The sequence below is a fragment of the Octopus bimaculoides genome, chromosome 10, assembly GCF_046866305.1.
Source record: "Octopus bimaculoides isolate indiv1 chromosome 10, ASM4686630v1, whole genome shotgun sequence".
NCBI lineage: Eukaryota > Metazoa > Mollusca > Cephalopoda > Octopoda > Octopodidae > Octopus > Octopus bimaculoides.
The window spans coordinates 85,480,889-85,495,203 of NC_142937.1; the positions used below are offsets into that span (position 1 = coordinate 85,480,889).

A 14,315-nucleotide genomic window follows, 5' to 3' on the forward strand; every position below is an offset into this window, starting at 1 on the left:
AGCAGAATTGGTGCATCCCCTCCCCCACCCATACTTCTGAACTATTTCCATTCCTCATGCTCCCAGCTCACACTACCTCTACCAGTTGTAGAAACCAAGCCAAATATAACATTAGACCTCGACCCTTTGCAGCTGGCTGGTTCCTGTCTAACTGTTCCAGTCCATGATAGCATGGAAAGCAGATGTTAAATGATGATGATGTTGATAATGATAATGATGATGTATATGTGTGCATTTGTTAGCGTCTCCTGGCATTGATTTCAAGGAGTAGTTGGAATCAAATGTCACCATTAAGCAAGCATTGTCCTTCATTTCCAGTCTTCTGTAAAAAATGTGTCTGATTACATGGAATATTACATTACTTGGAAATATCAAAAGGTTGCAAGCATTGAAATATGAACTTTAAACAATGATGACAATAATATATATATATATATATATATGATATACTTCCTTGTAACTATATATATACTTCCTTGTAACTATATCATCATCATCATCATCATCATCGTTTAACGTCCGCTTTCCATGCTAGCATGGGTTGGACGGTTTGACTGAGGACTGGTGAAACCGGATGGCAACACCAGGCTCCAATCTAATTTGGCAGAGTTTCTACAGCTGGATGTAGTGGGTGCTTTTATGTGTCACCCGCACGAAAACGGCCACGCTCGAAATGGTGTCTTTTATGTGCCACCCGCACAAGAGCCAGTCCAGGGGCCCTGGCAACGATCTCACTTGGCTTGCCGGGTCTTCTCACGCACAGCACATTTCCAAATATATATATATATATGTGTGTGTGTGTGTGTGTGTGTGTGTTTATATATATTTTTTTATACCAAAAATTAGGCAAAAGAATATAGTATCTGTCATTTTCATTATTATTATTATTATAATAAAGTATTTTTTCAATGGATCAGTTTTGAGCTCTCTTTAAAGTCGATATATATATATATATGTATATATATATACTTTATTTAAAAGCAGCAGAAATATAACAAAAAGCTGTTACTTAGAGTTTCACGTTCCCATTCATCAGACAGTTTTTTTGTTAGAAATTTTTTTTTTTCCAAGAAAACTGTCCAATGAACAGGAACGTGAAACTCTGAGTAACAGCTTTTTGTTCTATTTCTGCTGCTTTTAAATAAAGCATATTACTCTACCTCTGGTATTTGAGTACTCTTTTTTTATGTGCTTACTCTGGTATATATATATATATGTACACACAGACACACACACAAGAGAGAAAGTTAAGGTGAACTGTGGACATAGGTCCTGGATGAAGAATTTGGAGATTCATTTGAACACTACTAGTGTTTTCCAAACTGAGTGTATCTAGGTCTCGCCTATTGTGTGTGTGTGTGTGTGTGTGTCTGTGTTTATGTATGTATGTATGTATTCAGGGTTGCCAATTTAACATATTTTATGCTAGATCTCTCATTTTTTTTCAGCATTTAGCAGAAAATTTTTGAATCTAGCATTTAGCAGGGAAAATAGTAGGTTTCAAATTCTATGTATTATTTTTTAAGCATTTTTCTCTGATCATGGCATTTCCACAGTAGTTACCCTTTTTTCTTCTTTTTCCTCCTTTTCTACTTTTGTTAATGTATCTTATAGCCATATTTTAGTACTATTGGCTATTGTTGAATTTTTCTTTCACTTTCTTGTAACTTCAAATGAAAGTTTATGAAAAGGAAGTTTATCAGGTTATGAACTTTTCCAGGCCCCCACCTCACCGGCTTGGATACAGAGGGGTGCTGGTGGGGGAGGGGGAGAAGATAACTCATGTCAGCACCTGAACTCACTACACAATAATGTAAATATGTTGCAAAGAATGAAAGCATAGAAATTCGTCCTAACAATGCTTTATTCTGTAGTGATGAGTTTTTAGCACCACAGGTTGACTGATTTACTTTCAGTTTGACTGTTTTAAAATAGGCTTGTGTTTCCACATGCTTGTTTTGGATTATATACCTTGTATAGAAGTATGGGGGTGGCGGGGTCTCCCCCTTTATACTGGGTTGTCCGGAAAGTTCGTGCCGATTTTTAAAGGAAAGAAAAATGCCAAATCAGACTGAAGCCTGGTGTAGCCACCTGGTTCACCAGTCCTCAGTCAAATCGTCCAACCCATGCTAGCATGGAAAGCGGACGTTAAACGATGATGATGATGATGATGATGATATGTAAATGCGTGCGTTTTTAATAATGTATATATGTGTACATGTTTGTGTGGGTAGGGATGTGTATGGGTTAAGTTATGTCCATCTAATTAATGTATGTGCGGATGTTGATTCTCAATTCATCATTCTGGTGAATTTGTAAACAAACGAAACACGACTAGTCTTGTTAGATCTTTTAAATTTTTAAATTATCAAAGATTTTCACTCGATATTACTGAGTACTTTTTCTTCAATTGTTTTTCTCCCATTTTTAAAATGAGTATTTCTTATAACTGGGATCTCTTTATGTATTATGTATGTATATATGTATTTTGCATGCACGTATATATGTATGTGTACACACACACATAAATAGATAGATAGATAGATACGCACACATACACAGAAGCACAGACAAACTTTTACATGTTGCACACACACACACACACACATACTCTACCACACGTACGGACACAAATCAGTTGTATAGATCCCTGTTTGGCATAGCTTGACATAAACAAAGCTTGTTCATTTCGTACTGTGCCATCAGCAGGTGTGAGTATGTCATTGTCATGTTGTGACTGGCATGTTGTGACTTACTCCAGTAGGTAGTGGCCTGTGTTGTCAGTTTGCATATCTTTCTCTTTCCGTGCTGCCTGCCGAAAATATTCCCCTTTTCTTTTTCATTCACATGTTTGCAGAAGCTCCTTAAACAAAGAAGAAACAAGAATCCTTGAAATCTGTGACGGAATTTTGCAATACACACACGCACTGTGTACATATGTATGTTTGAGTTTACAAACAGGAGAAAGGAATACTCACTCCATGTAGTGTAGTATATGCTTATTTTACGAAATAGTGTGTACTTATATGCATATATATATATATATATATATATATATATATATATATATATATATATATATATATATATGTATATATATATATATATATATATATATATATATATATATATATATATATTTTAACAAACCTTGTAAATCGTCGGGGAAAAAAGCTGGATAATTATTAGATGTGAAGTTTTATTATTAATATTTATATATTTGAGATACGTTGAACAGCTAATGAATGTGTCTTATAAATAAAGACAGTCAGAAGAAAAGAAGGTTTAGAGGAAGAAAGAAAATTTATCTCCGAACGAGTTATGAAGATAGCCTGAGGAGAAGAGGGAGGCAAGAAAGAGAGAGAGAGAGGGAGCAAAAAGGAGGGAATAAAGAGGGAGGGTGAAAAAGAAAGAGAAAACAAAGGAGAGATTAAGAGGGACGGAGAAAAAGAAAGAGAGAACAAGGAGATATAAAGAGAGAAAGGAAGAAAGAAAGAGCAAATGAGGGAAAGATAAAGAGAATGAACGAAGGAAGGAGAAAGAGACACGATGTAATCGATAATACAATAAAAGCGAAGAAATCAAACCAGATTCCAAGGTACACGTTCAGTTAATTGACTGCAGTCCTCGCGTCTTTTGGACATCTAATATGATATTATTTTGACACACAAAGCCTTTAAGATATCTATTTATTTTTTTCTGTTCGTGTTCTTTGGTCATCTTAATCTTATATTTTAATAATCTGATGTTTTCAAGCAGTCTTCTTACTCCACCGTGAGAAGAAACATAAATTTATGCTACCACTAACGACTCAATTGTGACTGCATGGGATATAATATATATTTATTTATATATTTCACATTCCTCTAAATATATAAAGTTCATCTATAGATCCTACATTGTTTCCCCTTAGTTGCAATGGATTGGGGAAACGATGCGAACAGGTAAGTACCATTTAATGCTTGTCACTGTTTTACTTTCTCTTTTCTTAAGTCTTGTTTCGAAGCACATGTCGGACTAAAAGTGGGGGTCCAGTACGTATATAATTTTGGTGGGAGGTTTTCATTAGCAACGTCCAGCTGGCGTCCTTAGCGCAGCTTATTGCAAGCTTAAATTAAAATTCAGTGTGTAAGAACGATAAACAAACATATATGCTGGGGAGTCGTACAATAAAAGGAACTATCAGTTTATTTTTCTATTATATCTTGCCTTGTCCTTGCTGGTAAATTATTATAAAAGTCAATTTGAACATGCATTAGATATCTTTCGATAGAGCACTGCGTTCTGAGACATGTCATTTCATGTTATATTTTCTGCTTTCTCCAAGACTTTATGTTTAAATAAAGTACTGACAGTATTATAAATAAATGGAATTCTAGAGCACCTAACTAGAACATTTTACTGTATCTAGTTCAAAGTATCACTTAGTTTTGACTTTTAAAAAATTCCAGTCTTCTATAACATAACAACAGAAAATCTATAGTTATTATTTTTCATAAAGTGAAAGTATATCACAGCATTCATCTTCTAACTGGAGACAATCTTGTTATTATTTTGAGTGGCAGAATTAGTAGATCAATTGGTAAATTACCCTGCCGTAATTTAGTTATGTCCCTTTATGTTCCGAGTTCAAATCCCTTCGTTTGTTATTCGATCTCTAAGTACTATAAAATGCCAATCAAGTATTGACTTCGATTGCTGCCCCTCCTCTTTCCGAATTTGTGGCTTTGTGATTGACAGGATATTTAGAGCGTCGGAAAAAAAAATGTCTTGCAGTTTAACTTCTAGCTCTACATTTTGAGTTCAAATCCCATCCGAAGTCAAGTTTGCCTTTTATCCTTTTGGGATTGATAAGATAAAATACAAATCCTGTACTGGGAGAGGGGTCGATGCAATCGACTAACTCTGCCACCCGTAAAATTATACTAAAATTTGAAGCAATTATTACCAAAGGCTACAAGCTGGCAGAATAATTAGTGTCTGATAAAAATGCTTCATGATATTTCTTCTGGTTCTTTATGTTTCTGAGCTCAAATTTCACCTTCAGTCCTTTTGGGGTCGATAAAATGAAGTACCAGTTTATTAATCTCTCTCCCCTCAATCAGAAACCATTACTATTATTATTGTGGCTTACAAAACGACCAATCAAAATGCCTTGTAGTATTTGTTTTTGGTTACCCCTTTACATTTTGCATTCAAATCTTGCTGAGGTTGACTTTGTCATTCATTTTCCCAATTAAGTAGGAGTTGGTTAAATGAAATGCACTTCTCAAAACTCGTTTTCAGGAATGTACTAAATACTTAAAGGTATTCAACCATCACTGCTAATCTGCCATCATTGCTAATCTACCATCCTATTAATGAAAATAAGTTATGATGGTTTCTTTTATTGCCATAATACTGAGAGATGTGGGGGGATATTATCACAATAAATAAAACAGTCTCAATAGGTGGAGAGCTCCTTTGGACCTGTTGGTCAACATCAAATAAATTCTGATTTACTCTGACTAACAAATACAAATACCTTATCTCAATATTTGACCCACAATACACGAGCACATATTAAGGACAGGATTATTCATTTAAGCCATTTTCATCAGTCTTGTCTACCTTCTAGCAAATTTACTGGAAGGCAACACTTCTTTGCTTTACCTTCATATTTCTTTTCAGGTGGTATTTTAAAAAAAGATCATGAGGACTTGGCCAAGGAAGAAATATGCTGTCTTAAATCCTTTCAGTTTTTACCCATCACACTACCTTTACCCCTATAGCCACCAAGCAGAGTGACAGTACTTGTCCTTCTGAGCAAAGTTAGTGGTAGAGGCACTCTTAATAATGGATTCTTCTGAGAGCTGGATCTGACATAACTCCACAATTCAGCAGTGTTTAGGCACTGGACGAATATGCAGAGAATGGGATTGTTACTCTGGATGCATCTCAGACATGCCTAGATTACAGGACTGCCATGCATTTAAACCTTATCTTAAATTGGCATTGCCTCTGAATAGAACCACCAGACTAGGAATTTTTGGATGTTATCCATAATCCTTGAGCTGGAAGTCCACCAATAGAAACTGCTTTGTTGATCATGAAGAATGTATAGAGAACCTGCTTGAAAATTATCTCTGGTGCCCACTACTAACATTCTACAGAGTGCATATTAACCCTTTAGCATTTAAATCAACCATATCTGGTGAAAATATTCTACCTGTTTTATGATCAAACCAACCAGATCCAGCCTGTCACACCTAACCTACAATGTTGTTCTTAAAGTAGACTATCACATTGTCAAAATCTCAAAGGTATGAGATATAGCATATTTAATTCAAAATAATGTGAATAAATAAGCATTACATTCAACAAAGTTATCTGAATGCTAAAGGGTTACTAATCCTTTGGCTGCTCTGCTTGACTGGTAGAGGATTGTGTGCACTTAACAAATTCCAGATGTTAGGCACCTAATTATGGTTAATACCTGATCTGAGACTGCAGCTTTGTCAAAGAGACTAACTGCAAAATGATGTCCCTGACAAAAGTAACACACCTGCTCACTGTTTGAGAATCTTTGCAGATGTCACTACCTAAATAATTAATACTTTATTTAAGTCTTAAAAACTCTTTTTATAACCTAAAACTTGTGATTTTAGTATCATTTTTTTTTTCTAAGAACACAGGTTTTACAAATAAAATGCTGAAAACTGAACCTGCCTTCACTCACACATACACACATCTCATCATTTAACATCTGTTTTCAATGCTGGCATGGGTTGGATGGTTTGACAGGATCCATCAAGCCACAAACTGCATTGAACTCCAATGTCAGCTTTGGTATAGATTCTATGACTGAATGTCCTTCTCAACACTTTAAATAATATTTGCAATAAAAGTTCAATCCTAGGTTAAGCCATTTCACTTCATCTATGTATATATATATATATATATATATATATATATATATATATATATATATATATATATATATATATATACACACACACATATATATATAAAGACAATAACTGGAATGACTGACCTGTAGAACTTCAATGATTTCTATTATTGGCTGACTGCCAAATTTTTATGAGGGAAGATATGTTGTAGATTTAATCAGACCATGTACTATTGGCCTCATATTTCTTACATTCACCTCCATAAAAAGAGGGCGTGAATGAAAAATAATTTGACTAGTCTACCTCTCATTGGTGATTTGATGCAAAATGTCAAGAAGCAAAATACTATACATTGTAAGTTGATAGTTTAGTTTAGTGACCGACTGACACTCAATTATTGTATGTTTATTGCTGGTTAATCCTAGAGAAGCCATGATTAAGTATTATGTATGATTAAAGGCATTGCAGCCACGAGTGTCCTGCCGTTTCCTTTTTGTGTTAAGACAGAGTGGATCTAAAAGCGTATTATTAATTAAATAAAATGTCATTCTGTTTTTAAGATTATCAAGTGATTTTTGAGATGTGATGTATGTGGCTGCTAATTCTTGCCATTCAAGCAGCCACATACACGTTTTTACAAAATGTGACAAAGCTTTTTACCACAATCATTCTTATCACTGTTGCTACTATGACCACCACTACCACCACTAAAACTTACTATCTCCACTGCCACAAGTAATGTTACCCCTATAACCATCACAACAAATAATATCATCACCACCACCACCACCATCAACGGTACTATAACCACCACAACCATTACACCACCAGTGCTGTTATCCCTGCCACTTTCTCTACTGTAATACTGCAACCATTACCATCATCACCACAATGACTGTTACATAATTCACTGTTACGCAATATACAAGTGTGAGAAGTTGTCTTTGTACATGCACTCATACGCACATACATGCTCACACACACATGAATGGTTTCTCTTCTTACAGGAAGTTAAAGTAATTTGTAGATGAAGTCCTTTAGGGTCACTGATAAATGTTAAATGTTGTTGGAAATGTGATTGTTTAGTGAGAAGTAAATGTAATTAAAAAAGTAAATTAGACATCACACATGCACATATACACACATACATTCTTATGCTCTCCACATGCAAATATCAGCATTTAAGCCCCTAAATATTTATACACCAGTTATTCCTCCATACATCCATATGCATACACATGCAATATATTCATGCACAAAACACACATACACACACATCTCTCTATATACAGACAGGCAAAGACACATGCTCACAAGCTCATACATGTTTATATATACAGAAATATATTCACAAACATATACTTAAGAAAGAAAATCTCTATAAGAGACGAAAGCAGTGTGTTTTGCACTCAATATATATTGCAAGTGGGGAGACAACTCCCTTCTATCCCTGCTATCAAGACCATCAGACCACGCAGTTTCGACCTTATTATGGTCATTCTCAGTGGTGGGTACTTGTCTGCTGGACATAGCAGTAGTTCACCCCAGCTTGCATTATATGGAAAATAAGTGACACACAATCTCTGATTTTGCAATAAGCAAATTATCCCATTAAGAAAATCTCTATAAGAGATGAAAGCAGTATCTATATTGAGAAGTACATATACTTAAAGTTTTCTATTCATTCTGATTATTACCATCTTCTCCATCAGTTGTAGATTCTTTGATCACTGTGCATCCTAATCCTTGATGTACAGCTTCAGTTACAAGTGAGATATGTAAAAGTTTTTATTGGAGAGGCCAGATCTAAATCTGCATGCATATATGCCTCTTTTTTACATTTCTGGGTGTACTGGGTACATTTTACATCCATATCTCCAATTTCCCTTCAATAGAGAAATCAGCAAAGAGAATGGCAGATAGAAATATTTTCTATTCTTAAAAGGTTTATCTTTCATTTCTGCAAAGTGTCTTTGAACTGATCTTTAAACAGCTTCTTTGGTCCTCCAGCTAGGTATTGACTATAGTGTAGCCAGCCATAGAAGATCCTATGTAGAAGACTTTTATCAGATATGTGTACTATCTCAGAAGATTCATATAAAGTGTGGATTCAATGTTGCTGGTGTTCATTTGGTTGTTCCTCCTCCCCCTCATCACCATCCTTGTCATCATTTAAGATCTACTTTACCATACTTGTATGGGTTAGACAGAATTTATTGAATTTATTATTTCTGTGGCTGGATGCCCTTCCAGTTGCCAACCCTCATTTGTTTCTAAGCAGAGTAATATTTCCCCATGACCAGACATGTTTGTCACAGAAGACTAAAAATGAATAACATGGCTTGTATGACAGTGATGCTTATATATAAGCATCACATGATGTCAAAACAAAGGTACACACACACACACACACACACACACACACACACACACACACACACACACACTTAATGATCTTCCAGTTTCAGTCAATCAAATCCACTCACAAGGGTTTGGTCAGCCCAAGACTATAGTAGAAGACACTTGCCTAAGATGCCGCACAATCGAACCAAACCTGAAGCCACGTGGCTGGGAAGCACACAGCAATGCTTGCACCTACATTTGTGTGTGTATAATTCTATTTTGCTAGGTACCTGAAAGTGTATTTAGCTAACACTGGATGTTAACGGTCTTAATGATCTAAATGTGTTAATTGCAGGTGATCCATATCTTGTATCCATATTGGTTAAAGGAAACGCTGATGGTTTGGTAGATAAGGACCTAAGTATTAAGGGTGATATACTTGTCTAGAAAGGCTTTCTCTCTGATCCTTTGAAAGGATATAGAGACCTGTCTGAAACAGTTTAGAATCTCATCACTCAATGTGTAGTTGTAGGAAATGTTGCTTCTTAGGTGTCTGAATTGGGAGAGTGTAGTGGCTGTTGCTATAGTACTGAGAAAGCGGGGATGAAAGAGGTAACTACAGCGCACCATTGATCAATAACATCAGTTTTCTGAATGGCCTGTTTTTTTTGTAAAGTGTAACAGCTGTCAACGATGATGGCTGATTGAGTTTCTGGAGTTGTGAGCCACCACAACACAGCCGTCGGTATACTGTAGTTCAATGTTTTGTTAAACCCACAGCTTTCTAATGTTGAAAAAAGTTTCTATTGAGTTGGAAGTTAATAGTAAGTCCTGCCTCTCTTTGTAACACAGATTTCTTGTAACACAGATTTCTTTGTAACACAGATTTCTGACTTCCATCAATAACATGAGCCATCAGCTCTGTGTGAAATTAGTGGACAAGGTTCTTAAAATTGAACAGCTAACAAAACTTTCTTAAGACATCCCATAGAAAATCCTGTTTGTGGTGTAAAAATGATGACAGATTTAAAAATGCGGTAAACAGGGCCTGATGTTGCTCTCTTATTTCTGATTGACTACCAAAAATAGCACAATCTTTCCTTAATGGTGATTGCACCAGTAAATGTAAAAGTACTAATACACATACCTGAACTATATCTAATGTTAGTTTTATAATTACATGTTTTAGTGTAAACAAAATATCAACTTTAAAGCAACATAGGCCAGAGAACAATAAATTGTCTTTTAAAATAATTATCAGCAGGTAAGTAGTATAAAGCCATTAAGCAACAACTGTTTAAGAAAGTGACTAGAATTCTTGTCACAGATATGGGTGTGTATATAGCGTGTGTATGGGTATTTTAAAATATGCTAATAAAATTTGAAATGCTACTTTAAAAAAAAAATGTATCTTTATTACATTGCTGTCATCATTATTATGTCCCCCTTTTCCATGCTTCCATATATATATATATATATGTATATATATATAAAGTTAATTGCAGAATAAAACCGTTAGGTCATCGACTCGAAAAGCCGTAGCCCACCAATGACCACATATAAGAAGTACAACATAGACCACAAAAACCAAATTAGTAAAGGGAGGTCAAAATTTTTATACATAAGAATAAAAATCAATTAACAATACAATAGAATAATATAAATAAAATAAATAAACAGCCATTAAAAATTGATTAAAAATATTAGAGACTGGTACAAATACAGTAGAATAAATAGATATCTGGTGTAGCCATCCGGTTTCACTAGTCCTCAGTCAAATCGTCCAACCCATGCTAGCATGGAAAGCGGACGTTAAACGATGATGATGATGATGATGATATAGAAAAAATATAGAGAAAAAAATATAATACATAGGGAGACGTAGCACAACAGTTCATTCGCTGAGGCCAATAGCCAACAAAAGAAGTTCAAGATAAATAGTACGAAAGTTCAACTACCTGCCTCATGACAGCAAATTTAGTAGGTAAAATCCAATTTCATAAACAGGAATACCGAAGCGCACGGGACAAAACAACAACAGAACATCCAAAGTGAGGCAAAGTAAAATCCAAGTTTCACCATTCCGCAGGTAACATCTACAATTAAGTGTTCCTACTCTGGAATGCCAAATTTAGCATCCATTATTGCCTCTTTAAATAGGAATAAAATAAATAAGTTAAAGATATGCGAATGTACGCTACAGGGAAACCCTGTTTCAAATAAAACCAACTGTAAACCACACGACGATGGTGGAACGGGCCCTTCATTCCCTCGGATTATGCCTAAATCTGGGAATGAGATAAGTGGAATGGTTGATAAGAATAAATTTCTGAGGGCGGTTAATAATGCTGGAAATGACTTTAAGGGTGGCCGTAAAAAATTATGTAATTGTAAGGACCCTTCTTTATGTCCTCTCGGCGGACTTTGTTTGTCCACAAACGTAGTGTATAAATGTGTAGTCAGAGATGAGGACAAACAAAATAAGTTTTATATTGGAAGTTCAGTGAATTTTAAAGCCAGGTATAGGGCGCACATGAGTTCCTTTTCTAATGAGAATTATTATAATTCCACAACACTCGCCTCTTAGCTACATGACCTCAAGAGGAGGAATAAGAAGTACTATCTTGAATGGTCAATCTTATCTAGAACCCCCCAATTTAGGGCTAATATTAGCAAGTGCTTATTATGCATTAGGGAATCCCTTTCCATTCTTAGGTCTTTTGGGCCGAAAACCTTGAATAAGTTTATCGAGGTAATCCCTCTTTGCAATCATAAATTTTCCTCCACCTTCCTAAAACTATATAAAAATAGGAATAAGAACAAAAATAAGTATTAGTAGTAGTAATAATGGTAGTAATGGTGATAGTAATGGTAATGATAGAAGTAAATAAATAGACAAAAATAATTGATATTAAAATAATCATAAAAATATGAGTACAATGGTAGTATTTATTTTTTATCATGGTTTACGTTGGATTTGAAACCTAATAGTTTTAGTTACCAAACCTGCCTGACTATTCTAAAGGGTATACTAAAAATTAGATTTTTTTTTTTTTTTTGGTCTAGTCCATTTTATTATTTATTTAAGCTTGCTCTCATAATTATAATGTTTTTGATTGGTGACTTCGTTGAGGTCTGTGTGTCTTTTTTTACCCTGAAGAAGGGGTTATCACCAATTTGTGCTCTATTGTGCATTTAAATACAGTGATATACCCCCGAAATGGCCATAGGTGTTCTGTGTTTGTGTTCCACCTATACTCGTAATCCACTGTAAATGATGTTTATGGTTTGACTTTACTGATGTTACCTGCGGAATGGTGAAACTTGGATTTTACTTTGCCTCACTTTGGATGTTCTGTTGTTGCTTTGTCCCGTGCGCTTCGGTATTCCTGTTTATGAAATTGGATTTTACCTACTAAATTTGCTGTCATGAGGCAGGTAGTTGAACTTTCGTACTATTTATCTTGAACTTCTTTTGTTGGCTATTGGCCTCAGCGAATGAACTGTTGGACTACGTCTCCCTATGTATTATTTTTTTTTCTCTATATTTTTTCTATATCATCATCATCATCATCATTTAACGTCCGCTTTCCATGCTAGCATGGGTTGGACGATTTGACTGAGGACTGGTGAAACCGGATGGCTACACCAGATATCTATTTATTCTACTGTATTTGTACCAGTCTCTAATATTTTTAATCAATTTTTAATCGCTGTTTATTTATTTTATTTATATTATTCTATTGTATTTTTAATCGATTTTTATTCTTATGTATAAGAATTTTGACCTCCCTTTACTAATTTAGTTTTTGTGGTCTATGTTGTACTTCTTATATATGGTCATTGGTGGGCTACGGCTTTTCGAGTCGATGACCTAACGGTTTTATTCTGCAATTAACTTTGTACCTATGGCTCAACTAGTTTGAGCACTTCTTTCATAGCCTTGTATAAATTCCTGGTTTTCTAATAAAAAACTGTTAATATTGAATAATTATATATATATATATATATATATATATATATATAGCGAGAGAGAGAGAGAGTTCTGTTGTTTAGCTTGTCATGCCATGTGGGCATTGCCTGAAGATTGTGCCAAGGTACCAGATGGGGACTCCATGTGGTCTGGTGACTGAGGCCATCTCTGCAAAGGTGAGATGATAGGGGAGGCATGTTTGAGGCATACATATGATGTGTCCTAACCAACAGAGATGGTGTCGTGCCACAGTAACTTCAATACTAGGTAGTCCAGCCCAGAGCAGAACCTCTTCATTGGTAGTGTAGTCCTTCCATCAAATTTTCATAATTATGTAAAGTTTGTGCTGTTGGAAACATTCAATTTTCTTCAAGTCTCATCGATGCAACACTTACATCTCACAGCTGCGGAAGAGTGTTAAAATATATATACACACAGGCACTTACATTCACACTTACACACACATATGCACACACAATGCATATATTTGGAGTTACTGCCCCCCTAGACAGGTAGCCTGCAATGCGGCTTGCAGAGACCAAGTCATGGTCTCCATCCAATCTATGTTTGCATGCTTCATCTCCTCATTTCTGTCTTTATTCATCTATGTGCATCTCACTCTCTCTGTCAACCTTCTGACTGACTGCTGTGTCGTTTCTCTTCTCTCTCTTATTTGTTTCTTACTCTTACTACTACTACAATGGTTAATACTCTTCTGAATACACTGGTTCTTCACTGTCATAGGCAAATAGTTGGTGAAAAAGAGCCCTCTGTTTGGCTGTACCCTTTTTCTCTATCTTGTTTACCATACTAAGACAACCATAGTGTCTCTCTACCTACTGTTCATATGCCTTTTGAGTATGATAAAAACACATGCACACAGATACACATACACACACACATGCACACTCACACATGCTTACACACACACTTACACCTGCATACATAAACACTGAAAAAATTTACTTGTGTCCCTTTACATTGCAAGTTCTAATTTTGCTGTGGTCAAATATGACAGGGCTGATATCTAAACACGAAGATTGGAGAGTGGAAATATGTTGATATCTCTGTCAAATCTGTAGCTTTGTGCCAACATTAGATTCAACCGA

General features: G+C 35.3%; 1 protein-coding gene across 4 annotated transcripts in view; it reads left to right on the forward strand.

Annotated features, from left to right (window-relative positions):
- The window catches only part of LOC106871331 (growth hormone-regulated TBC protein 1-A), a 79,491-nt gene that overhangs the window by 28,773 nt on the left and 36,403 nt on the right, over positions 1 to 14,315 (forward strand). Inside the window, exon 1 of one of the 4 annotated variants that reach the window (XM_014917728.3) lies at positions 3,147 to 3,944. The exons of 1 other annotated variant lie outside the window; for it this stretch is intronic. In XM_014917728.3, coding sequence (XP_014773214.1) covers positions 3,919 to 3,944 — 26 coding nt within the window. In that variant the 5' untranslated portion in view covers positions 3,147 to 3,918. Of the gene's footprint in view, positions 1 to 3,146; positions 3,945 to 14,315 lie in introns of those variants that run through there. 2 more of the 4 variants (XM_089358921.1, XM_014917727.3) reach the window with 2 other exon arrangements.